The 24,809-nt window shown below is 40.4% G+C and overlaps 1 protein-coding gene across 8 annotated transcripts in view; it reads right to left on the bottom strand.

Annotated features, from left to right (window-relative positions):
- The window catches only part of TRAPPC8 (trafficking protein particle complex subunit 8), a 113,285-nt gene extending 91,644 nt beyond the window's left edge, over nt 1–21,641 (bottom strand). For 4 of the 8 annotated variants that reach the window (XM_077810320.1, XM_077810323.1, XM_077810321.1 and 1 more), the window contains exons 1-4: nt 21,298–21,641; nt 10,274–10,468; nt 7,788–7,871; nt 632–721 (exon numbers count right to left, since the gene is read on the bottom strand). In XM_077810320.1, the coding sequence (XP_077666446.1) occupies nt 632–721; nt 7,788–7,871; nt 10,274–10,468; nt 21,298–21,454 (526 nt within the window). In that variant the 5' untranslated portion in view covers nt 21,455–21,641. The remainder of the gene's footprint in view (nt 1–631; nt 722–7,787; nt 7,872–10,273; nt 10,469–21,297) is intronic. The other 4 variants (XM_077810324.1, XM_077810328.1, XM_077810325.1 and 1 more) reach the window with 1 other exon arrangement.
- Between the last annotated feature and the right edge of the window lie 3,168 nt (nt 21,642–24,809).

Raw genomic sequence — 24,809 nt, 5'->3', positions numbered from 1 at the left:
TCAGGATAGAGTAGCAGAGTCAAAACTCACTGTTGTGGCAGCAGGGAGCTCTGGAACAGGAAAAAAAACAAAAATTACCCGAAAAACACTCCTTCCCTTACCAGTGTGAGGGACTTTTGAGGAGGGACTGTGGCTTCAGATACCTACCAAAGTTTTATATGACAATAGAACTGTGAAGCAGGGCTCAGAGATAACTTCCCAATAGAAATCTCAGAACACTCACCTTCCTCAGCTGTGGGGTGAGAAGAGCAGAGTGCCTCTGACCTAGTCATTTCCACTTGAGTGGAACAGGACTTTCCCATCTTTTGTACTATGACTAACAGATTTGATTACCTGGTTACACTGTAAATAAGTGCTCTTGGTCTATAATAACTTATAACTCTCCTACATAATGCAGGCACTTTCTTCCTTTAGCAAGTGTGTGTAATTATATGTGCTAGAGCTAGAGGGATTGAGGAAGAGGAATTTATACAGAAGCAAAAGCACAGTGGCAATATCAATAGCTTTAAAGTTACATTCCAACCCGCCCAATTCCTTATATACTAGGTTTCTGCAATGAAGAATCAGCTGTAACATTATGCCTCATTTAATTTTAGAGAGCCATAGTCCATATTTAAGACTCAAAGGATACATGCTACATAGTGGTTTAGGAATTCATGATCTGATGCAGGCATGGACTGAAGAAAGCTCTCTCTGTAAGACTCAAACCACGGAGTAGTAGCTGAAAGATACAAACAAAGTTGATAAAAGTCTTAATGAGACTGGAAAATACACAGGAAGAATGAAACAACATAACTTGGCAAATTCTAACAATTAATAGCGGGCTAGATATGAATATGCAACTGTCCTCTTCTGATTTGTTTTTAAACCATATTTAACTGTAGATCTCATTTAATTTATTGAAGAAGCAAAAATTAAGATTGCAGAGACCTTTTCCCCTTTAGGTTGTCAACCTTAGAACAGGGGTCATGGATGTTGAGGGAAAGTGGGTTTAATCTGCATCTGCACTTTTTTTGAGTATTTTTAAATATTAACATCTTCCATATTTTTGGGTCATGTGGACTCAGCCAAGACTACAATAACCCCTCTTCAGCATCACTTATAGGCAAGACTCTGATTCCCTTAGCACAAGTGGTCAGATGTGCCTAAATTTTAGAATGTAGTACATCTGCTATAGCCATCTTCCATAGAATTGGAAACCAAACTGATTTTGGAATATACAGAGGAGAAGTAGGATTACTGAATCTTTGTCTAAAGTTTTTCCAAATATTGTGACTGCAATTTAGGTATCCCTCAAAACTTCTACAAAGACACAGCCTAGTTCAAGAATTTTTGGCTTCCAGGTCCATGCCCTGTGAATTCTAAACCTAGCTCTACCAGTGACTCATTGTGAGGTGTTGAACATATCAGTTAACCTCTTTGATTCAGTTTCCCCATTTTACTTCAAGAATAATACTTGCTCGTCTCCCAGGAGTGGAGAGTAAATATTTCTACAGGGCTGAAAATGTGGAGCAGTATAGTGGTAATTATTTCTGACATTATTACACAGTACAATAAATTCTAGAATAGAGACCAGAGCAAAGAAACAAAAATTGCAATTTAGAAGTCAGAAAAAAACAAAGCTGACCCAGGAGTAAGGAAATACATTGACAGTGAAAGATCATGAAAATAGGGAAATTGTTACATTTTAGTTAAATTGGCTAGAATGGAGAAAAAAATCTCATTCCCAGCAGCATCTTCAAGTGTATGGTTCCAATAATTTATAAAGTTTTGGAATACTTCCAATTTCACGTTAGGTAAGACTTTATACAAAGACAATGACACAAAGTGAATCCTTTACATCAGTGTTTCTCAAACTTTTCCACCTCATAACACACAAAAAATGTAGGGACTTTCCCCACTCATATCTAGGCATAGATGAAAGGATGGTTGCCACTTCCCTGGACTTGTTCACAAATCCCAGATTAAGAACTCATGCCTTATGTACAAAAAGAAAAATCACATTTATTTCCAATGAGATAGAGTATTATCCTTGTTTAAATTCTAACAAATACCTACAAGTAGTAAAAAGGAATTTCCTAAATTCCATAAATGAAGAGTTAAAAGGAACTAAAGAGTGATATTCAATTAGATTATGCCAGAATACCAGATCAATTTTTCAGCAATTACAGCTCAAACAAATTGGTTTAATTGGGAATACTTTCTCTAAAGTGACTTCAAGAAGTCAAAATATGAAAAAAAGCCGTAGAAAACAAAACATACTTTATTTTAGTGGACAGTGATTCAAAACAGGATAATTTTTTTTTCTCATTGCCATGGGATGTTTTGATGGCTTAAAGTATAACTGGATTAAAAAAAAACCTATAAAAGTTCACAGAGGACAATTCCATCAATGGCTATTGGCCAAGATGGTCAGAGATGCAACCCCATGCTTGGGGCAACCCTAAACCTCTGACTGCCAGAAGAGGAAGCGGGGGTAAATCATTCCAGTTATCCTATTCTGTACCTTCCCCCTGAAACTCTGGTACTGGGCACTGTCGGAGACAGGATACAAGGGTAGATGGACCATTTGCCTGACCCAGTATGGCCATTATGTTTTCTTTGTAAATATTACTAATATTTCATAGATAACATTGTATTTGCTATAGAGGTGCACAGAGTATCATATTTCCTCACAGTGACTAAATTAATCTGTAAGCTTCTTTCTCCCCACTTCCAATAAGTGTACGGTGAGACGTCCATGAGCCATTAGCTTTTCCAGTGATATCAATATAGCTGAAGTTCTTTTCACTATGTTATGTCAGGAAACAGGATAGGAAAGAAGCTGGTAGCATACAGGTAGGAGCTAGTGAGGAACAGTCAAATGTTAAAGAGTCTCACTTAAATACAACACGACGGCAAGCAACTCAATATTGCCAAAAGATACAAAGGTTTATAAACTAATGTCAGAAGCCTAAATACTAAGATGGGAGAACTAGAGTGCTTGGCATTAAATGAGGATATTGATAGAAGCAGCATTGTGGAAACTTGGTGGAATGAGAAAAAAAAAGAGTGCGGTAATATCAGGGTACAAAATATAGAGGAATTACAGTACACCTTGCTGGTGGGAGAGTGGCACCATATGCAAAGGAAATCAGAGTCAAGTAAAATAAAAATCTTGAGAATTAAACTGTACCACAGAATTTCTATCAATAGAAATTTGCTTAAACAACCAAAGTAGAGCAGTAAGAATATACTACCAACCTCCTGACCAGGATGGTTACTGTGACTGTGAAAAGCTTAGCGAGACAAAGGCTATAAAGGCAGAAAAAGCTATAATGGGGGATTTCAACTATCCTCATATTGACTGAGTATCTCTCACCTCAGGAAGGAAAGCAGAGATAAACTTTCTAGACACCATTAGTGGAGCAGCTAGTCCTGGAACCCAGAAGAGAAGAGGCAATTCTTGATTTAGTTCTAGGTGGGGCACAGGATCTGGTCCAAGAAGTGAATACAGCTGAACCAATCGGTGATAGTGATCATAAGGTAATTCAATTTAACGTTTCTTGTTAGGGGGAAAAAAATACCAAAGAAACCCACCACAGTAGCATTTTATCTTCAAAAAAGGAACCTCAAAAAAATGAGGAAGCTAGTTAAATGGAAATTAAAAGGAACAGTCACAAGAGTGAAATGCCTGCAAACTGCATGGAGACTATTTGAAAACACCATAATAGAGGCTTAAAATAACCATATACCCCAAATAAAAAACAGTAACAACCAAAAAAGTGTCACCATGGTTGAACAGCAAAGTAAAAGAGGCAGTTAGCGGTCACCTTTGGAAATTGAAAGTCAGATCCTAGTGATGAAAATAGAAAGCAGCATAAACTCTGCCAAGTCAAGTGTAAAACTATAATTAAGTAGGCCAAGAAAGAATTTGAAGAGCACCTAGCCGAAGACAAAAACTAACAGCAACTTTAAAAACAAAAAACAAAAAAAACAAAACAAAACAAAAAAAACATTAGAAGCAGGAAAACTGCCGAGCAGTCAAGTGGAGCCACTGGAAAAATCAAGCTGTTAAAAGGAGCTCTCAAGGAAGGCAAGACCCTTGCAGAGATCAAAAGAATTCATTTAGCTTCGGTCTTCGCTGTCAAGGATGTTGGAGAGATCCCCACACCCATGCCATTCTTTTTAGCTGATAAATCTAAGGAACTGTCGCAAATTGAGGTGTCAATAGAGGAAGTGTTGGAACAAATTAATAAAACTAAACAGTAATAAGTCACCAGGACCAGATGGTATTTACCCAAGAGTTCTGAAGGAATTCTAATATAAAATTGAAGAACTATTAAGTATGGTATGTAACCAATCTCTTAAAATCAGCCTCTGTACCAGATAACTGGAGAATAGCTAATGTAACATCAAAAAGACTCCAGAGGCAATCCTGGCAATTGCAGGCCAGTAAGCCTAATTTCAGTATCAGGCAAACTGGTTGAAACTACAGGAAAGAAAATTAACAGATGCATAGATAAACATGATATGTGGGGGATATCAAGCTTTTTGTAAAGAGAAATTATGTCGAACCAATCTATTTCTTTGACGGTGTCAACAAGCAGTGGACAAGAGTGACCCAGTGGATATAGTGTACTTGGACTTTCAGAAAGCCTTTGACAAGGTCCCTTACCAAAAGGTGTTAAGCAAACTAAGCAGTCATGGAATAAGAGGGAAGGTCATCTTATGGATCAATAACTGGTTAAAAGATAGGAAACAAAAGGGTAGGAATAAATGGTCAGTTTAGGACAGTGGAAAAAGTTAAGTAGCAGAATCCCCCAAGGATCTGTACTAGGACCAGTACTGTTCACCATATTCACAGATGATCTGGAAAAAGGGGCAAACTGAGGTGACAAAATTTGCAGAAAATACCAAATTATTCAAGATAGTTAAGTCCAAAGCGGACAGTGAAGATTTACAAAAGGATCACACTAAACTGAGTGCCTGGATAACACAACGGCAGACACAATTCAACATTGATAAGTGCAAAGTAATGCACATTGGAAAAAATAATCCCAACTAGCCACACAAAATGATGGCATCTAAATTAGCTGTTACCACTCAAGAAAGATCTTGGAGTCATCAGGGATAGTTCTTTGAAAAAATCCACCCAATGTGCAGCTGCAGTCGAAAAAGCTAACAATGTTAGAAACCATTAGGAAAGGGATCACTAAAACAGAAAATATTATGTCACTACATAAACCCATGGCTCGCCCACACCTTGAATACTGCATGCAGTTCAACTTGCCCCATCTCAAAAAAGATATATTAGAATTGTAAAAGATGCAGAGAAGGGCAAACATTGTTTAGGGGATTAGGGATATGGAACATCTTCCATGTGAGAGATTAAAGAGATTAGGACTGTTCATTTTTACAAAGGAGAAAACTAAGGGGGCATATGATCGAGGTCTATAAAATCATGGATGGTTTAGAGAAAGCGTTATTGACCCTTTCGCATTACACAGGAACTAGGGGTCATCCAACAAAACTAACAGGCAGCAGTATTAAATCAAACAAAGAAGGACTTCTTTCTATACCATACAGTCCACCTGTGGAACTTTATGCCATAGGATGATGTGAAGGCCAAGCATATAACTGAAATTCTAGTTCCTACATGACTCGTTTCCTTTCCATACTTTGTATATACACATCATGCACAGAGATATATTCCACAACTCTAATATAGTTTTGTAGTATACAAACCAATTCACGTATAAATAGACTTGAAGGACAAGAGTCTGTATCGCATTTCATTTCAAATTGTTCTTTGAGTTTCAAGAACCTTCAGTTCTCAAGTACAGTGTAGCAGGTACTGGTGTCACAAGCATAATGGAAAGGGAAGACACTTGACAGCATCTCACATTGGGACTCTGCCACCCATAACTAAGTTCTCTCCCATTGTTCCAGGAAACAGTGGACAAAGCAAGGGTATTCCAGCTGTTTATCACAATATACTGTATGCACTAATACACAGAGCGCTGAGCCTTGAAAAGCATTTACAAAGCCATGATAACTGGAGTAGTAAATACTACAAATCTCTCTCTAAAATCAAATACTGCAAGGAAGTTATTGATTTTTTTAACTGATTTTATGTAGAACTCTAGCCATGGTTTTAGGAAAAAACAGACATTGCATCTGTCTAGATGTACACAATACTGCCCAGTGTTGCATTTAAAATGCAGCGCCAACCCTTTCCAATCCTCACTACAGTCCATGAGGTTTAGAGTACCAGTAACAAGCACACCTGAAAATGTAATCGAGGTAGCAAATACTGCTCATCAGCAAATATTTTCCATATGGAAATAAGTCATTTACTTTCTATTAGAAGCCAAAAAAATGAGTTTAAATTTATCCACGTCTTACACACATTTTGCTTCTTGAGTAAACGGAAAGTGCATATATCAGAAAGTAGATATACCTGATGTTCCAGCACATTCAAGAAAAGGTATTTAGCATCCTATGAAAAGGAAACTTCAATAGCAAATATGATTTCTTTTAATTGCAGGTGTAACTTCATTGTGTACAGTCTTTAAGCCAAATATTTAAGAGCACAGATCTAGTTATTTTTATCTATTATAACAAAGGCTATGATTTTTTTCATGGAGGTCACGGAATCCGTGACTTCCAGTGACCTCCATAAACTCAGCCCTGTTGGCCAGGAGCTGCAGGGTCCTGGGGTGGGGCCCCCCCGGAGCTCCCTGCCACCACAAGCAGTGTGACCACTTTGGGTAATGGGGCTCCTCTGCAGCTCCTGGCCACTGCCGATGGTTAGCGCTCCCCTCCCCCCCCCCCCCCCCCGAAGCTCCCTAGCTGCCGCGGGAGACCCGGTAGCCACCGCAGGAGTACCCCAAAGCTCTGAGCCACCAAGGGCAGCTCGGCCCCCGGAGTTCCAAGCCACCTTCAAAGCTCCTGGCCGCTGTGGGTGGAGTGGAGTACCCCGGAGCTCCAAGCCCCCACAGGCGGTGGGGGCCCCCAGAGCTCAGAAGTGCCCCCTGCAACTGCCCAACCTCTGGAGGTGGTGTGGAGACCCCACAGCTGGGCTCCCCATTTTGTCAGGGATATTTTTAGTAAAAGTCATGGACAGGTCACGGGCAATAAAGAAAAATTTACAGAAGCCTGTGACCTGTCCATGACTTTTACTAAAAACATCCCTGACAAAATCTTAGCCTTAGTTATAACAGTATGTGATGTTATAAATTAGCAAACTAAGTAAGAGCCACCTCATTTCTTTGGAACAATAATTAAGACAGAATAGCTCTTATACAGTTTTGAGAATGAATCAAAAAACAGAAAACTTCAGTAGGATAAAGGAACTTTTACTGAATACCAATATTCGTACTAAGGTTATAAAATGAGCAATACTACTATTCACATAGAATAATTGAGGAAAGATAAAAGAGGGAAGTATTTTCATTTGAAATACTAGAACAGTCTGACATTGTATAATTCCATGTGACCAAACAAGGAAAAAAAACAATTTTTGTGTAATCTGTTCAATCTGCACCTAATTTAAAAAATTATTTCTGGTCATTCTATAGGGTCAATTAGCAGCAGGAGTAGAAATATGGATAATAGAAGAAGACAAATCATACACCATCACCAACGATTTTTATTTTTGGAAAAAAATGAGGAACACACACATCTATGCCAAAGAAAGTGCTGAACAGCTACAGCAGGATGGTAAGGAAAGGGGGACGAGGCACATGGAAAAGGAATAGATAAAGGGCAATTTGGCAAACTCGCACCAATCACAAAAAAAATACCTGAATAAAACGTGGATGTGTTCAGTTCCATCAGTGTGTCTTTCCAATTATTGTACCAAGGAACACTAGCTTTAACTGAGCGATCTGATAGAGAAAACATGGTATTATTAAGCTAACCAGTGTCAGGTGCATATATACTATCTGCTCTTATGTTTTGGTAATGTGTAAGAGTAAAGTACTGTACCACATCCGCCATTAGGGTCTGAAACAATTTGTCTCCTGAGAACTAAATATTTCATACTACAAGTTAGACATTTCACTATATGCTATCAAAGATCTTTGTTTCTTGTGCGCCCTAAACTCCCATTGATTTCAATGGACATTGGGGTTTGCACGTGAAGAAGCAGAACCATACATTAAACATTTCTATCTGTCACAGTTTTTCCAAGTGAAAGGAGACTATAACCTTAATCAGCTAATCCTTTGCCAAATTTCTCAGATTACAGCAACGACAGCTATAACAGAATAGGGACGAAGTAAGAGTAATGAACAGAACTAGTTATGGCCCTCTTACAAGTAAGCTAAATTGTATAATGCATCACAGTTCTCTACGATAAAGATTCTTAATTTTTAAGCTGTACTGCAGTTGCTGGTCATTTCCTTGTTTTTTGCTATGAATAAAAAGATTTTAAAAACACCACATAATTGAAATTTCAGACTGATACCTTGTAGTAAACTGATAAAGAATAGTTTCATCCACTACAAATAAGAACAGTGACTTAATTAAGAAAAGAGGCTAAAGTACTTTACAGTTATCACACCAAAAATAGGTATTATGGCCATGAGAGGCAGCGTCACAGGTTTGCAGTTAAATTCACAGCAATATTAAAAAAAAATTCATGTTCCTTGTTGAGGGAGAAGGCTGTGGAACACCACTTTGAGTACTTTTCATAACAGCTTTCAGCACAGAGACCAGGGAGTCTGTCATGCCCTAACACAATACAACAGATTTACATTCACCAGCAAGAGCAGATATATCCTGGCAGTATACTGCTAGTTCCCCAGAATGGCCTAAAACAGGAGGATACGAAAGCACAAAAAACTAATAAAATTCAGTTTAAAGATAGTATTCTAGGGGAGGCAGATTCATGCATCCAGAATATATGGCTCTCCCTATATATTGTCAGGAAGCCCCCTGACAAGGATGATTAGAAACAAGAAAGTTTTGACAGAAAGAACAGAGGCAGAAACAATCTGTGTGAGTGTGAGAGTGAGAGAGAGAGAGTTTCTTAGTTCTGAAACAGGTATTCAAAATAGCAGATAACTGGACCCAGGTCACTATTTACAGCACGACAGGAAAAACAGATATTCCAATTTTACATTCAAATATACTCAACCTGGGAAAATTGCAATGTTTGGAAGAATATTATGGGAGACTTCCTCATGAATAACGTACTAATGGAAACTGTAAAAGTGGCTCTACAAGCTAATTGTTTCTGCAAGAAACTGCCCCTGAACACTGAAATTTAAGAAATTAATCACCAACATTTCATATGTTACAGGGTTTAGTTCTTTAAAACTGAAAGATGCCCTACAATATTAATAGGTTTCAGAGTAGCAGCTGTGTTAGTCTGTATTCGCAAAAAGAAAAGGAGTACTTGTGGCACCTTAGAGACTAAGTGAAGTGAGCGGTAGCTCACGAAAGCTTATGCTCAAATAAATTTGTTAGTCTCTAACAACTTTAATTTAAAACTGTTTCAAACCATCAAAGCTGCAGCGAAGAATTTACACATGTCAATCTTAAAGGCTCAAGAACAAGAAGGCAAGCAAATCTTCCCTCAACTTCCCAAAGTTTATTTTTACAATCATGATTTTAAGAGCTTGGGGTTGGTAATACTGGAAGTTGTCAACATAGTGAGGATGAGTATAGGAAAAAAACAAAAAAAAAAACAAGTTAGGTACAGCTTCAAAATATGATGGTACTATTGTGGCAGTGTTATAGACTTGGTTTTACAGATTTACATGCCCCAGATCAAGTACACTATATGCTTACATTTACACTCAGTAAAAAAAATAAATTTTCTATAATACAACAGTGCATAATGGCTTAAATATTTTATTTCAGAATGAAGTTGACAGCTTTATAAACTTGAAAGATGGCAATAAAATCTGTTGGAAAAGTATTTGCCCAAAATAATTGAGGATATTTTTATATAGATAAAACTTTTCCTTGTCACAATTAACAACCCACAACGGATTTAATATTAGATCTGATCAACAAGTGTTTTTAGCATTACATTAACATTTGGGATCACATTACATATGATTAAACAAGTTATTGAGTAAAAATTCTAATGTGTACTACCAAAGTATTTTAAATAAGCATCACAATATTAATAATTTAGCAGTAGTACTCAATCTTCAAGGAAACTGTATTAAGTAAAAACAAGCTACTACCTGCAAATGTTTTGAAAATGTAGAAAACTCCAATGTAAGATACAGTGGGAAAAAAATATTAAAAATATGCAGAATAAATTGTTACATACCACTAATGTTGAGATCATAATCTCCTGCAGTAATCACATTAGCTACTAATCCTTCAGCCGGTTGACTGACAGATACAACATCATTTAGAAGCTTCCGAATGCCTCCTGGCTGAGGTGAGTGGGTAATAATGTTGTTGACAGCAATTTTCAAGTTTTTAATTACGTGAAGCTGGTTGTTAGGATCTCTCATATGAACTAAAAAAAAAAAGAACGATTTTGTTAAACTGAGTATTTTATTGCAGCACCTGTATTTTAGTTTGTATTATAATTTTGTCAACATTTCTTTACAAAAAAGATATTTAACATTTAAAGAGAATTTACATAACTAAAAAGATTGGTTTTGGGTTAAATTACAATTTTCTGCATGCCAACCTAGTTTCATGCTGGAATAAGATAATCTTTAATACCAAAGTATTAAATGAAAATATATAGGCTAGGGCCCCAATCCTTAAATGGACCTAGACCTGCATCTAACTCTTTAGTTGGCTAAGTCCACCATTTAGGCACCATTGACATTTTCAAAGCCACCATTCAGCTACTATCTAAATCCATAGATGCTTAAGCCCCCACCAGTCTGATACCAGCACTTATACAACTCCACAGTTAACAAGCCAAAAGTCTGGTGGCTCCCAAGTGGGATTCTCAAACTAAACAGAGAAACAACCACATCACTAGAGGACCCATTCTCAAAAGTGTGCTCTAAATATGCCTAACACTGTTGCCTGCCACCCCCACTTCAGGAAGCCCAGATGCAGGCCATTAATAGATGGCAGAGCATCTGCACAAAAGACACAGGAGGGCACAGAAAAATGTAGGGCAAACACAAGAGTGGAATCAAGCATGAGAAGGAGACAGACACATCAGCTGCAAGGGCATGGAATACTGGATCAGTTGAGCTGGCCTCGGTACCTAACTCTAGGAGAGGATTCACGGTTGAGGATCCCAAGTGGAAGGACTCGCCTATATGGGCCCATCAGCCAGGTGCACCAAGTCAGCCGCTCCTCAGCATTGCTCCTGGCTAGCTCAAGAAGCTCCCCATTCAACTTTCCATCTTCTGAAAATCCCTTAATCAGGCACTGAGCTCTCCCCAGGCATTATATGGAAAAGGTAGGCACCTAGCTTGAGGCTAAAAATTCCACTGAGGAGCAGACCACCCAGGGGTTAGGTGTAATGATGAGCAGAGCAACAGCCAAGTACATTTAAGGACCTGGATTCAACTACCTCAATTCATTTTACTTCCATAACTCAAAGAAAACATTGGGCATGTGCATGTCAGTTGTAATGAGCGAGCACAATAACCCAAGTTACGAAAGAATCCTCAATAAAAGCCAAACAAAAAGGCTCCCAGACACTTGTTATGGAGCTCTCAGAATTATTTCAGTGGAAGCTCTAATAGCAAGCCATCAAAGGTGACTTTCCAGAGAGATGTTTCACAAAACTAATATTTTCACAAACCAGAACAAAATAATTCAGAGATAAGACTATCACACCTGTGTTATGTTTACAAACTCTCACAGCCTCTAATTACTGTCTCCTGTTACATACCAGACATGCTGCAATACCTTGACAATAGGACAGACAATTAGCTTACCTTCAATGGCTGAAACTTAACTATGACAAAAGTAATGTTAATTTTGAATGTCTTTATGAACTAATTAGATGTCATTTAACCAAAGCCCAGAAACTTGGCTGTATTAGCTGGATTTTAAAAAGAGACAAGCATAGCAAACTGCAAGAAGTTCCACTCAATGGTGTGTCAAAAATAATAAGATGACAAACTGCCAGTGTCAAAAATAATACCAATCATTTTTTAATCATGTATTTTGATAAAGTCAGGATTTTTCTCACATGATTCTTGACAAGAATAGATTTCTTGTAAATGCTGTGACAAACCATGGCATATTCGTCAGCTGCCCATTAGTAAAAACCAAGATCCATTATTTAACCAAAATTAAATTTTGACTATCAAAATTGCAACAGTAAAAATATATTAACATTAGATGTTTTACATTACTCCTTTTTAAAATATATATTCTGTTCAATATCCAGTTTTAATTCCAACTTCCTATGCAGCTTTAACAAATGCATGGGCTATGGTTCTGAATCTAACATTTTTAGTTCTCAAATTGCACAAAACCTACTTCATAAATAAAATAAACCAAGACATTTTAAAATCACTGAAATTGTGTTCCCCTGAAAGGTTTTCCATAGATGCAAAAAGTAGTTTTCAGATTTTTTTTTTTTAAATTTCCAAGGATCAAACATAGTTAAAAGCAAGATTTATAAACAGGCAGTCAAAACCAATGTCTAAATATCTTAATTAAAACCTTTCTGTGGGAGAGTCTACTGTTGTAACTAGATTTCTTAAACAATTAAGGGAATCTAGGGTGTTATGTGCTGCCTTAATCCCTAAGAGAACAAGAAAAATTTCAAGAGCTCCCAGGAAAGTCTGATCATGGAATGACTTAATAATAGGTCAGTTGACACCTGCAGAGAAATCAAAGGGGCTATATGTCAAAGAAAATGAGAGGTTTCAGAGTAGCAGCAGTGTTAGTCTGTATCCGCAAAAAGAAAAGGAGTACTTGTGGCAACTCAGAGACTAACACATTTATTTGAGCATAAGCTTTCGTGACCTACAGCTCACTTCATCGGATGCATCCGATGAAGTGAGCTGTAGCTCACGAAAGCTTATGCTCAAATAAATGTGTTAGTCTCTGAGTTGCCACAAGTACTCCTTTTCTTTTTTTAGAAAATAAGAGTTACTGATTAGCCAGCCATTCCATGTTAAACTGACATACTACAAACAAGAATAGTTCATCAAAAAAGGTGTTAAGACATTAAGAGCATATGTTCACTAGATAACTATCCCAGACTAACAAACCTACTATTTAAAGAAAAAATGGGTAGAAGGGAAAGAAAATTGTAGATAAGTTCTAAGTGTCCACATGAAAAAGTTACATTTTAAGCAATGTGGTTCATGAAAGCAGAATTTTATGCTACCAGCACAGGTAGATTTATGCTATCTTTTCCACGTGTGACTACTTGAGAGTAAAGAATCTCTTCCCATTAAAGCTAACCCCCCTCACTTTAGGACAGCCAGAAAAGAAAAAAGTTACTAGATGTGAACTGAAGAGTTCATCATGACCAAGAAGAATGGTTCTTGAATTCTTGTCTATTCTTAACACTCAAATCCATTAAGACCTCAGAAGGGAGAGGAGAACCACTACACTTTATTATGCAGTCACTGTAGGGACCATCTCAAGAAAGTGAACTAGAGTGAAGGTAATTGCCATAAATCCTAAATTTACCAGTTTAAATTACAAGACCTAGAATATAGCTGTTACAATTCCCTCCAATCACCCCAAAGGCATTACCATATGCAGGACTTCAAAAAACCTGCTGATGTGAAGAAGGGGTTACTTGTGTGATTTTTAAAAGCAAACAGTTTTTCATGATTTTTCAGAATGCCTCACACAATCATCTTTAGTTGTCAAGTAGGACAGAGACAAGGACACATTCACCAGCACTCTGTACTCTACATTAGACCCAGCACTGGCTTGGAAGCCAATTTAAAGTTCAGCTCCTCAGTCCCTTCCATTAAACCCTAAATGGGCTTAGGCTTGGTAACCTCAGAGACCAGCTCTCTGAACCCTACTCTGGAGATGCAATCAACAGGAATGGGCTGATTGAACCTAGGGTATGCTTCATAGGACCGAAGTGCAGAGCTTTGTCCGTGGACTCATTGGGGAACTCGCTCCCTAAAGCCAAGTCTTGGCATCTTAAGGACGCATTACACAGGAACTGCCACATAGGATCAGATCTGTGGTCCATTTAGCCCACTTCCCCGTCTCCAACAGCAGTCAGCATCAGATGCTTCAGAAGACAGTGCAAGGAAATTGGCAATAAGGAATATGGTGGAGTAAGCTGCCCCCATGAAGGCCTTGCCCTAATCATTATAGATTGGTTTAAACCATGAAACATAAGGCTTTATATTCCTTCCCAAGTTAATGGACTGCTCCTGCACCACTTGGAGTCTGATCCTTAAAGTTGAATGTCGATAATGGAAGACAGCTATTCTTCCTTTGTGGGCATTCTTTGAACAAGAAATTCTATGTTCAGAGTACAGGAAGACACTACAACGTAAGTGCTTTAGAAACGTGACAATATTTTCCACAATTAGCGAAGTTAATTTGGAGAAGAGGGAGCACACACAGGGGAGAAATGGGTATAGAATTATCAAACGAGTCTTCCTCTTTTAGTTAGCTCAATTCTGTTCACCCCAGAACTAAAGTGTCTCCTTCTTTAAGAAGAACTTGGCAAAATTCCCAGGAGTTGGAGAATATATACCATGGCTGCACTTTAAAAGTTTCTTTAGTTTTTAAATGCAGTGTAGTTGTAGCCATGCCTGTCCCAGGATATTAGAGGGGCAAGATAGGTGAGGTAATATCTTTTCTTGGACCAACTTCTGTTGATGAGAGAGACAAGCTGTCAAGCCATACAGAACTCTTCTTCTGGTCTGTGATGCTGGGACTACCTTTCCCAGACTTGAAGAAGAGCTCTCTATGGCTCAAAAGCTTGCCTCTCTCACCAACAGAAGTTGGTCCAAGAAAAAGATCTCACCCACCTTGTCTCTCCTCTGTTTTTTAAAGATATTATTAGTGCCAGCAAAGCAATAGAATCTTTCAAAATGGAAGAAACTATGTAACACCTTTTCGCTGGTCTCTTAGAACCTACAGTGCCATTTAGATAAATGGCACACCTTCATTTGCTTTAAAAAAAACAAGTCAGTGTTGATCATTACCAAAACACATTTTGTAGCTGTTATCCATATGTCTTATAAGGTTCTTGAACAATAAGCCTGAAAGCAACAAATCTAAAGCTATGGCATGTTTTCAGTTTCTTATCTCAGAAAGATTAAAACACACACACACACACACCCCACATTAACATTTTGTAATAACTAGAAAATGTAATGAAAGTGATTTTTTTTTTAAAAAAGGTAAGACTAATTTTGTTGCCCCAATTATCACATTCCTTCATGTAAAACTCACTTGTTTCCATGTTTCTAATGTCCACGGGATCAAACCCTAAATCAGGATGTTTACGGACGTTGTCCATGATTCTGAGCATTTGTAAAAATGCTTTGAACCCATGCTTAAGATTTTCTACCATCACAATTCTGGGAATTTCTCGGAGCCTATTTTCTTTGATAGGCTTGTTGTTATAGGTTATGTTAATTATAGACAAAAATCCATACTAAAATTTACCATATATTAAAAAAGTGACTATATATGTTGTAAAAATTTCACATCAGAGTAGTTCATCCTTGGCAGCTGGTTAACTGGGGTGCAACAGTCCAGAATAAAAACAGTACAAGACAAGTAAAACTAATTGAGTAGTATCTAAATCTGTCAGTTCTTTGTATAAAAGTTATTTGTAATGCAGTAGCACCTCAAGAATCTCAAACAGTGATTGGCCCTCCGTGTGAAAGAGCTTTATACACCTACAAAGAGACAGCTCTTGTGCCAAAATACCAGAAACACAAAATAATGGAACTGAGAGACTTAAGATTCCCTTTTAGATTTCCCTCTCTAATTTGGCAGTTTAGTACTATCAAACATATAAGACTTATTCTGCATAATTTTATCTTACAAGTAAAGCCATACTTCTATGAAAGATATTATTTGTATTATAGTAGTACCTAGAGGCCCCAGCCATGGATCAGGGTCCCATTGTGCTAGACACAGTACAAATAGAGAACATGATGATAGTAAACTCTTTGGAGCAGGTGGCTATCTAAGATGTCACTGTTCTAGGTGACTTTTTGATCATCAGGCAATAATCAGAGGTCAATTAAATTAAACAAAAATAAAGGGTCAATTAAAACTTCTGCTCAGAATGTAGCAGTAGTCAACAACCCACAAACTGAGATGCACATGGCATGAAATATCTAATAACTTTCATATTAATTCCTCAAATGGTTGCTCTTGCTTAAAAAAAAGAAAAAAAAAATATATATATATACACACACACACACACAGAGCCAGCAGAAATCAGGGGTTCAGAGACAGGCACCAGCAACAATCAGAGAGGCATGAAAAAGCTCCCAGACGAAGACTGAAGAAACTGCAGCTGTTCAGTTAGGAAACAATTATGAGAGGACACAATAGAAGTATACAAAATATTGAAATACCACCAAAAATAATCTGAGGACTCCTATAGTTACTTACTCTTTTCCATAATAAAATAGGATATTTGATGAAATTCAAAGGTGACAAATTTAAACTTGATTAAAGAAAAACATTTTTTAAAGACAATGAATAATTAACTTGTGCTCATGAGTTCCACAAATCATCATTGAAACCAACAGCTTTGCAAGATTCAAAAGAGAAACAGACATTTATATAAACAAGAGTATAAATTATATAGGATACAAAAAATTAAGGGATTCATTCTTCCTGCCTCCGACAAGTGCTAATCTGATGGACAATATGAAGAAACTTCCCCTACAGCAAAATTATTTCCTAGTTTTCCACTACAAGTTCTCCTGCAACTTTATCTTAAGCACCTAGTACTGGCTGATGTCAGAAACAGAATATGACACTAGAAGAACCACTGATCTGGTCCAGTATGGCAATTCATATCTTCCCATTATATAAGGGCTTGTCCACAGGGGAAAGCTATTGCAAAATAAACTATAGTGTGAATCCAAAGCACAACAGCTATTCCACATTAACTCCCCACATTGACACTCTTATTCCACTGTGCAGTTTTAAACTAATTCAGAATAAGAATGTTCACAGTAGCTACTGAGGAATAGCTGTTGTGCACTATTTCCCCATCTAGACAAGCCCTTGCAAAGTAGGAATACACTTTTTCAGTGAATAAATTAACCTTAAAAAGAATCGAGCTACAAATTGGCTGCATTAAATTAATTGCCAGTAGGTGTGCCTACACAGCAGCTGGGAACAAGCCGCTCAGCATGAGCGGACAGGCTCGTGCTGGGGTGCTAAAACTAGCAGTGTGGACATTAAGGCAATGGCTCAGGATAGCCACCTGAGCTAGGACCAAGAGGATAGCAAAGATACAGGTGGCATAGCAATGCCATAGCATAGACCGAACTCTCCATTTGCCCACAGTTAAGTACCTGATATCACATTTTCTGCTGTCTGCTTTGCAGCAGCCTCTTGCTCTCCAGCTTTCCCCACAAGAGGGAGTTAAGTATAGTGTGCAAAAAGAAAAGGAGTACTTGTGGCACCTTAGAGACTAACCAATTTATTTGAGCATGAGCTTTCGTGAGCTACAGCTCACTCCCTGTATTTTCCATGCAACTAAAGCAGGAGTCAAACTTGCAGCCAGAGTATTCCGTCTGCTGAATTAAGATACAGCAGCCAAAGCCCAGAGAGCCAAGCCACTAGAAGTGGCTACAAGCTCTTCATTCCCTGACACACATGGGACGTTTGGAACAAGGCAGCCAGGACAATGGAGACAAGTTGCCTAGAGAAAACAGTGGGAAAAATACATCCTCAAAAGTCATCAAATAAATCTTCAACTATGAGCTATTGTTGTATGTGTTTGGACGGAGGATTGAAGATATTTCACTGGATAAAAATAAAACCACATTGCTTTGGAATTTAGTTCCATCATGTCATGGAGTAAATAGGGCTGTTTATATAGGTATCAACAAAAGTAGCAGGTAGTGACTGAAGTCACAAACACAGACAGCATCTTTACATCACTGCCTACAGAATAAGTTATAGCTGTAATTTAGAAAACATGGAACATTTACAGCTGGTACAAGAAAGGACCAAATCATGTCAAACCAGCATTGTTTCCTTCCTGGACTGGCCTACTGGATGAGGGAAGCAGTAGATGTGATATATCTTCATTTTAGTAAGCCTTTTGACACAGGCCTACGTGACATTCTCATAAGCAAACTAGGGAAATGTGATTTACATTAAAGTGGATGTATAACTGGTTGAAAGACTGTACTCAAAACAGTAGCTATCAATGGTTCGCTGTCAAACTTGGAGAACGTATCTAGTGGGGTCTTAGTCTGTCCTGGGTCCACTATTATTCAACAATTTCATCAATGACTTGGATAATGTAATGGAGAGTATGCTTATAAAATCTGCAGATGATACCGAGTTGCGAGAAGTTGCAAGCACTTAAGGAGGACAGGATTAGAATTCAAAATAACTGACAAATTGGAGAATTGGTCTAAAATCAACAAGATGAAATTCAATAAAGTACAAAGTACTACACTTAAGAAGAAAAAAATCAAAGATACAAAATGGAGAATAGTTTGCGAGGCAAAAAAGTACTGCTGGAAAAGAGCTGGGGTTTTAGGACACTACAAGTTGACTATAAAAGAACAATGTGATGCTACTATCAATAAGGCTAATATCCTGGGATGTATTAACAGGATGCAAAAAGTTAAGAAATTAAATCTTTCTGACTCTGACAAGTGTAAATGGATATACATTGGGAAGAAACTTCCCCTATAGCAAAGGTTTTCCCTAGTTGTCCATTACAAGTTTTCCCGCAACTTTCCTGTCTTATGTAAAACACAGGATGTAACTGTCCCACACAGTCCTGTGTCTGGTTTTGTGCACAACACTTTAAGAAAGATGTAGACAAACTGGAGAGAGTCCAAAAGACAGAAACGAAAAATGATAAAAGGTTTAGAAAACCTGACCTATGAGGAAATGTTAAAAAACTGGGCATGTTTGTTTAGTCTAGAGAAAAAAAGACTAACGGAAAACCTGATAATCTTCAACTATGGCTCCATCTGCATTTGGACCTGGGGGTATCATTCTGAGCTCGACTAGATACACTCATGCTAGCTCTCATCAAGCTATTGTGCTAAAAACCTGTAGTGTAGCCACTATAGAATGGGCAGTGGCAGGCAGCAACATGGGCTAGTCACCCTGAGTACAAATCCATCTGGACCTTTGCATACAATTTCAGGGCACTCCTCGCTGCTCGCCATTGCCACTGTGGCTATACTACTATTTTCAGCAAGATAGCTCAGTAAGAGCTAGCATGAGCATGCCTACCTGAGCTAAGAATGACAGCCCCCAGCTCCAAGTGTAGACGTAGCCTATGCTAAGGGCTATTATAAAGAGGACAACGATCAGTTCTCTATGTCCACTGAAGATAGGACAAGTAGTATCAGCCTAATCTCCAGCAAGGGAGAATTAGAAAGTTCTTCCCTCTATCTAACCTAACCATGAGGACATTTAAATACTGGAATAGGGTTCCAAGGGAGGTACGGAATACCCATCTTAGAGATTTTAAAAACAGGTGAGATAAACCCCTCCCAAGAATGGTCTAGGTTTACTTGGGCCTGCCTCAGCCTGGGGGAGCTAGGCTAGATGATCTCTTGAGGTCCATTCCAGTCCTACATTTCTATGATTCACATGCAACCCTACGGATCGCTTATACAGGGATGGAGGTTGATCCTTAACAGCACATATTTCTTTTGGCTTTCTTACACAACAATCTGAGTATTCAATTAAACCTGGAAAGTTGGCATGATTTTTAGTTTAACGAAAGGTTGACAAGAATTGTATCTATAATAAAAATGTTAACACATTTGGATCTACAGTTTGGTCTTGAAGTATAGAACAAGTAGTACTAGAAATTACGTGATACGTATCAGACAGTTTTATCATTATGTGTCCTTTAAAAAGAGAAGTTAATAAAGTTACATCCAGTAAATACGCAGAATAATACACCAGCATGTCTCAAACCCAAGAGCAAATAAGGTCCAGCATGATCATTTAGTTTAGAAAGATTAAATGTAAGTTTCTCTCATATGAGTTTGACTTTCACATTTGCCTGTTGGCAATTGTGAGAAATTCAAAGGATAGCAGTGGGCTGGAGGAGGCCTACATTTGCTGCTACTCTCCTTAAATAGGGCTCACTTTTAACCTACTACTATTACAACACCTAAAATGGCTACAACTAAAGGACAGTAGAAGAAAAAAAATATGTTGTACATTGTGTTTACTATGCACATTTTGTTTGTCATCTTCCAGTCAACCAGATTCCTCTGTAGTTTGAGATTTTTTCCATATTGCAACAAAAAGAGGGAGAAAATATTTTTGAAAGCAATAAAATATGGTTGCCATCAAAGACTGGCAGGTGAATTCAGGGCAGGTGTAGCCCATGGAACTACTTTTAACATTTTAAATTGATTAGATTTCAAGTTGGCAGAATCCACTGAAACGCTTTACAAAGTAACTCAGACGCAATTCAAAAAGTATTTTGAGGAACTTGACTTGCTTGAACTTCTGTAATTTTTTCCACCATAAGAAACTGACATAAAACTCAGTTCAGTTGATGGTGCTTAGAAAACAAAACAATATTAAATGCTGCAGAGCTACCTGCAATTCTCCTCATGAGCAGAACTTTAAAAGAGACATTCAATTTAAAATCACTGTTCCTTTAAAACGGGCCTTGCCAGAAGTTTGCAAGCATGTACTGCAGTAAGTGGGATGTCAAACGTTCTGGGGAAAAACCTGACCAAGCGAGATTTCAGGGCACTGGCATTTAAAACAAAAAACTTCACGGGTTAATACTCCGCCCCGAAAAGAGAGTATACCGCTACGCCCCCGCAGCAGCCCAACATCCAGGAGCTCTCCTCCCCGCACTCCCCGGGTCAGACAAGACCTGACTGGGAATCGTCCCTCAAAAGCGAGTCTCTCCTTCCCCCGGCGTGACACGGCAGCGGGGCTCGGGGACACCTGCCCCGATCTGCATCTGTCCCCCGGCAGCCGCTCCGGCCAAGGTGTGGGGGGGCTCGCATCTCCTTCCCCCGACCCGAGCCTGGGGCCGCACGGCGGGGTGACGAGCAGGACAAGTACCATTCGGCCCGGCCCTCAGCAGCAGGCCGGGGCGGGGGCAGGACGCCCCCAATACCCTCCCAGCCCTCGGGTGGGTGCAAGTGACAGCTCCCCTGCCCCGCCCCGGCGGCTGCCATGTAAACAAGCCCCGTCCCACCCGCTGCCGGCACAGACCTTCCGAGGTGAGGCGGCAGAAGGGCTTCACCAGCTCGGAGAAGCCCAGGTTGTTCTTGCGGGTGAGTCTCTCCGCCTCCTCGCTGCACAGCGCGGCCACCAAAGGCACGAACGAGTCCTGGATGAACTCCTGCACCGACTGCACGCACTGGGCCATCTCCCCGCCGCAGGCCCCGCGCCGCTCCGCAGCCGCTCTCCTGGCCACCGCCGCCGCAACCTCCTCCCTCAGCCCCGAGCCGCTCACGCGTTCCGGCCGGAGCAGGGCCCCACGCACCCCAAGCGCCACCAAATCTACCCCGCCGGCTCCTCAGCGCTCGCCCGCAGCCGCCATATTGAGCCTGAACCGAGACTACAGCCCGATCCCGGCAGCCTCCGCGGCTGCCCACGTGATGGGGTGGAAGGTAGGGGCGGGGCCGTCAGCTGAGCGGAACGTCGGGGTCGGAAGTGGGACTGTGACGGCCTCGCGCGCAAAGCGAGAGTTCTCGCTGCGGTGGGGCCACGCGTCATAGTCAGACGGCCGCGTGCCTTCGGTCTCAGGGTACCAACATAGGCGTGGCTGAGTGCTCGGGCGCGCGCTCCTCTGTCACTCCGGCAGGGAGCTCCCCGTCCCCCTTCTGCCCCGGAGGGCGCGTTACCTCCTTCTACAGCGCCCGGCCCCGGGTGCCCCGTGTCCAGCCCCAACCTGCCGGGGGGCACCGTGGCCACCCAAATGCACAGCTCCAATCTTCCAGCGGGTGCCGGGCCCGCTAAATGCACAGCTCCTAACGTTTCAGAGTAACAGCCGTGTTAGTCTGTATTCGCAAAAAGAAAAGGAGGACTTGTGGCACCTTAGAGACTAACCAATTTATTTGAGCATGAGCTTTCATGAGCTAACGTGCCAGGGCACCGTGCCCAGGCCCGTGTGCAGACCCCAGCCTGCTGGGGGGCATCACGGTCACCCAAAAGCACAGCCCTCAACCACCCAGGGGACTCCATGCCCAGCCAAAGGCACTGACCCCAGCTTCCAGGGTTCAGGCAAACAGCCAGTTGTGGACAGTTCCTGTGCCAAGGAACATAATTCCCGAGACGCATACAACCCCAACATGATTCATGCCATGCCAAGTGTCACACAGTACCCAGGGGACAGCACACCGAGAGCAAACCAGGAAATCCCACAGAGTATGTGGCTTTAAGAGGACACCACACAACCAAACAGAACATCACAGAGATGATTGTCTCCAGAGGGCACAATGCAAAATTAAGCACTGTGACCCACAATCCTGACCACGAGAGCTAAGTGAAATTATTCACCTGATGCTTTTTTGGCAAATAATGTACATTTGGTGATATCAAAACATTTTGAAAATTTGTGTTGATTTTGTCAACTGGTTTCAGTTAGAAAAACCTCAAAATCTAAACATTTTGATATTTTGGTTCAAAACAACTTTTTGTTTCAACATTTCCTTTAATTTTATTTTTAAAAAATCAAAAATGTTTTTAAATGGTCAACATCAAAACAAAGCTTTTCAGTCAACCGGAAACATTTTTTTTTAACTTTTCAATTTGCAGGGGGGAAATAATGAAAAATTGTTTTCTGTTTGACCTGAATTGCCAGAGAACCAAAACTTCTCATACTCACCTGGGTTTATTAAGAGCTTCAGAAACAAAGACTCACAGGGGAAGGAGGTTTTCTCTTTTGTGGGGAGAGGGCACCCATGGTAGTGTTGCCAACTCTCATGATTTTATTGCAAGTCACATGATATTTCATGTTTTTAATAAACCCCACTACTGGAGTCATATGATTACATGAGAATTTCAGCTTGCAATTAATAAAAAGTAAGGGCTTGTCTACACTATCTCTTCTGTCGGCAAAACTTATGTTGCTCAGGGTGTGAAAAAAACCACACCCTTGACCAACATAAGTTTCATGAGCATAAGTAATAGTGTGCACAGTGCTCTATCAAAGAGAGAGCTTCTCCCGGTAACATAGCTATCGCGACTCGTTGAGGTGGTTTTATTATGCTGACGGGAGAGCGCTCTCCCATTGGCATAGAGTGGCTACATGAGCAATCTTACAGCAGCTGCATTGGTACAACTTAGGCCTAGATCAACCTAAGTTTTAGATGTAGACCGGGCCAAAGGCCATGTCTATACTATGGACACTACAGAGGCATAGCTATGGTGCTGTAGCTATGCCAATGTAACCCCACAGTGTAAACGCAGATTACATCAACAGAAGGGGTTTTTCCATCACTGTAGAAAATCCACCTCACTGAGTGATGGTAGTTAGGCCAACGGAAGCATTCTTCTATTGACCTAGCTACAGCTACACCAGAGGTTGGCATAGCTACAATGCTCAGGGGTGTGGATTTTTCACTTCCCTGGCTTCTGTAGCTATTTCAATCCAAGTTTTAAGTATAGACCAGGCAGGAGTGGCAGAAGGTCCCTGAAAGACAGAGGGCCAACAGCGGCCTAACCGTGGCCCCACTGCCCCGCCCCTTCCCTCCGAGGCCCTATCCCTGCACTGCCCATTCCCCTGAGAGCCTGCCCTTGCGCCGCCCCTTCTCCCCGAGCCCCCACCCTTGAACCGCCTCTCCCCCGAGGGCCCTGTTCCCACATGCCTCTCCCCTCAAGACCTCGTCCCCAGTTCGCTCCTCTTCACCTGCTCCCCCTTCACCCATCGCCCGCCCTTATGGACAGTAAAAAGTGGGGGCACCATAGCCCTCTGGCACCCTCCGTTCTAGCACCCCTGAGACTACACCTAAATTTCACATGAGCAACCTTACTTTCCACTGCAATATTCCTTTGTTTCCATCTTCCCACACCCACAGTCCATCAAAAACACAGCTGTGGCTCATAGGTGAAAACACTCATTTACATCAATATTTTTGGTGATTGTTTCCAACTATGGTTATTTTTGAGGATGGGATTTTTTTATGCTCCCCAGGCAGCACTACTCCACTTCTTGAGCCTCAGCTTTTGTAGCCAGCTTCAGCACTTATCTCCCTGGTTCCCCAAGGCTCAACAGTAGTGCTGTTCTCCAGGCTACCTGTTTTGTACATTATCACCACACAGCCTACACGACTTTCTTCTCCCCTACCTGGTTGGAAGCTGGACTCCAGTTCTCGCCCTCCAGGTGGCAAACTTCTTGCTGTCTACCTCCATGGAATAGTGCAGGGAACATGCACTTTATCCAATTTACTCTCACTGTGACTGAGGGGATAACTGCAAGCAAGAGGCAGCTGTGAGCAGGACCCAGCAGGGCAAGGAGATAGAAACAAGCAGATAGAAACAAAATGCTTGACACCTGACTGTAGCAAAATAGAGAATTTGGTGGCAGAAATGCTGAATTCCATTACATCTTGAGCAACTGCCATATTCTACAGCCATAGAAGTGTGGTATGCACAGGACCCTGATTGAAATGAATAACCTCTCACACCTCTCAGAGCTATTGTTTCAAGCTCTCTGAACACACAGGTAGAGGACACTGCATTGGTTTACATTTGATTCATGTTTTGGAAGTTTTCTATGG

Source organism: Eretmochelys imbricata, chromosome 2 (genome assembly GCF_965152235.1).
Source record: "Eretmochelys imbricata isolate rEreImb1 chromosome 2, rEreImb1.hap1, whole genome shotgun sequence".
Classification (NCBI taxonomy): Eukaryota; Metazoa; Chordata; order Testudines; family Cheloniidae; genus Eretmochelys; species Eretmochelys imbricata.
The sequence above is the reverse complement of the archived record's forward strand: the minus strand, read 5'-3'. Positions and strand labels throughout refer to the sequence as shown.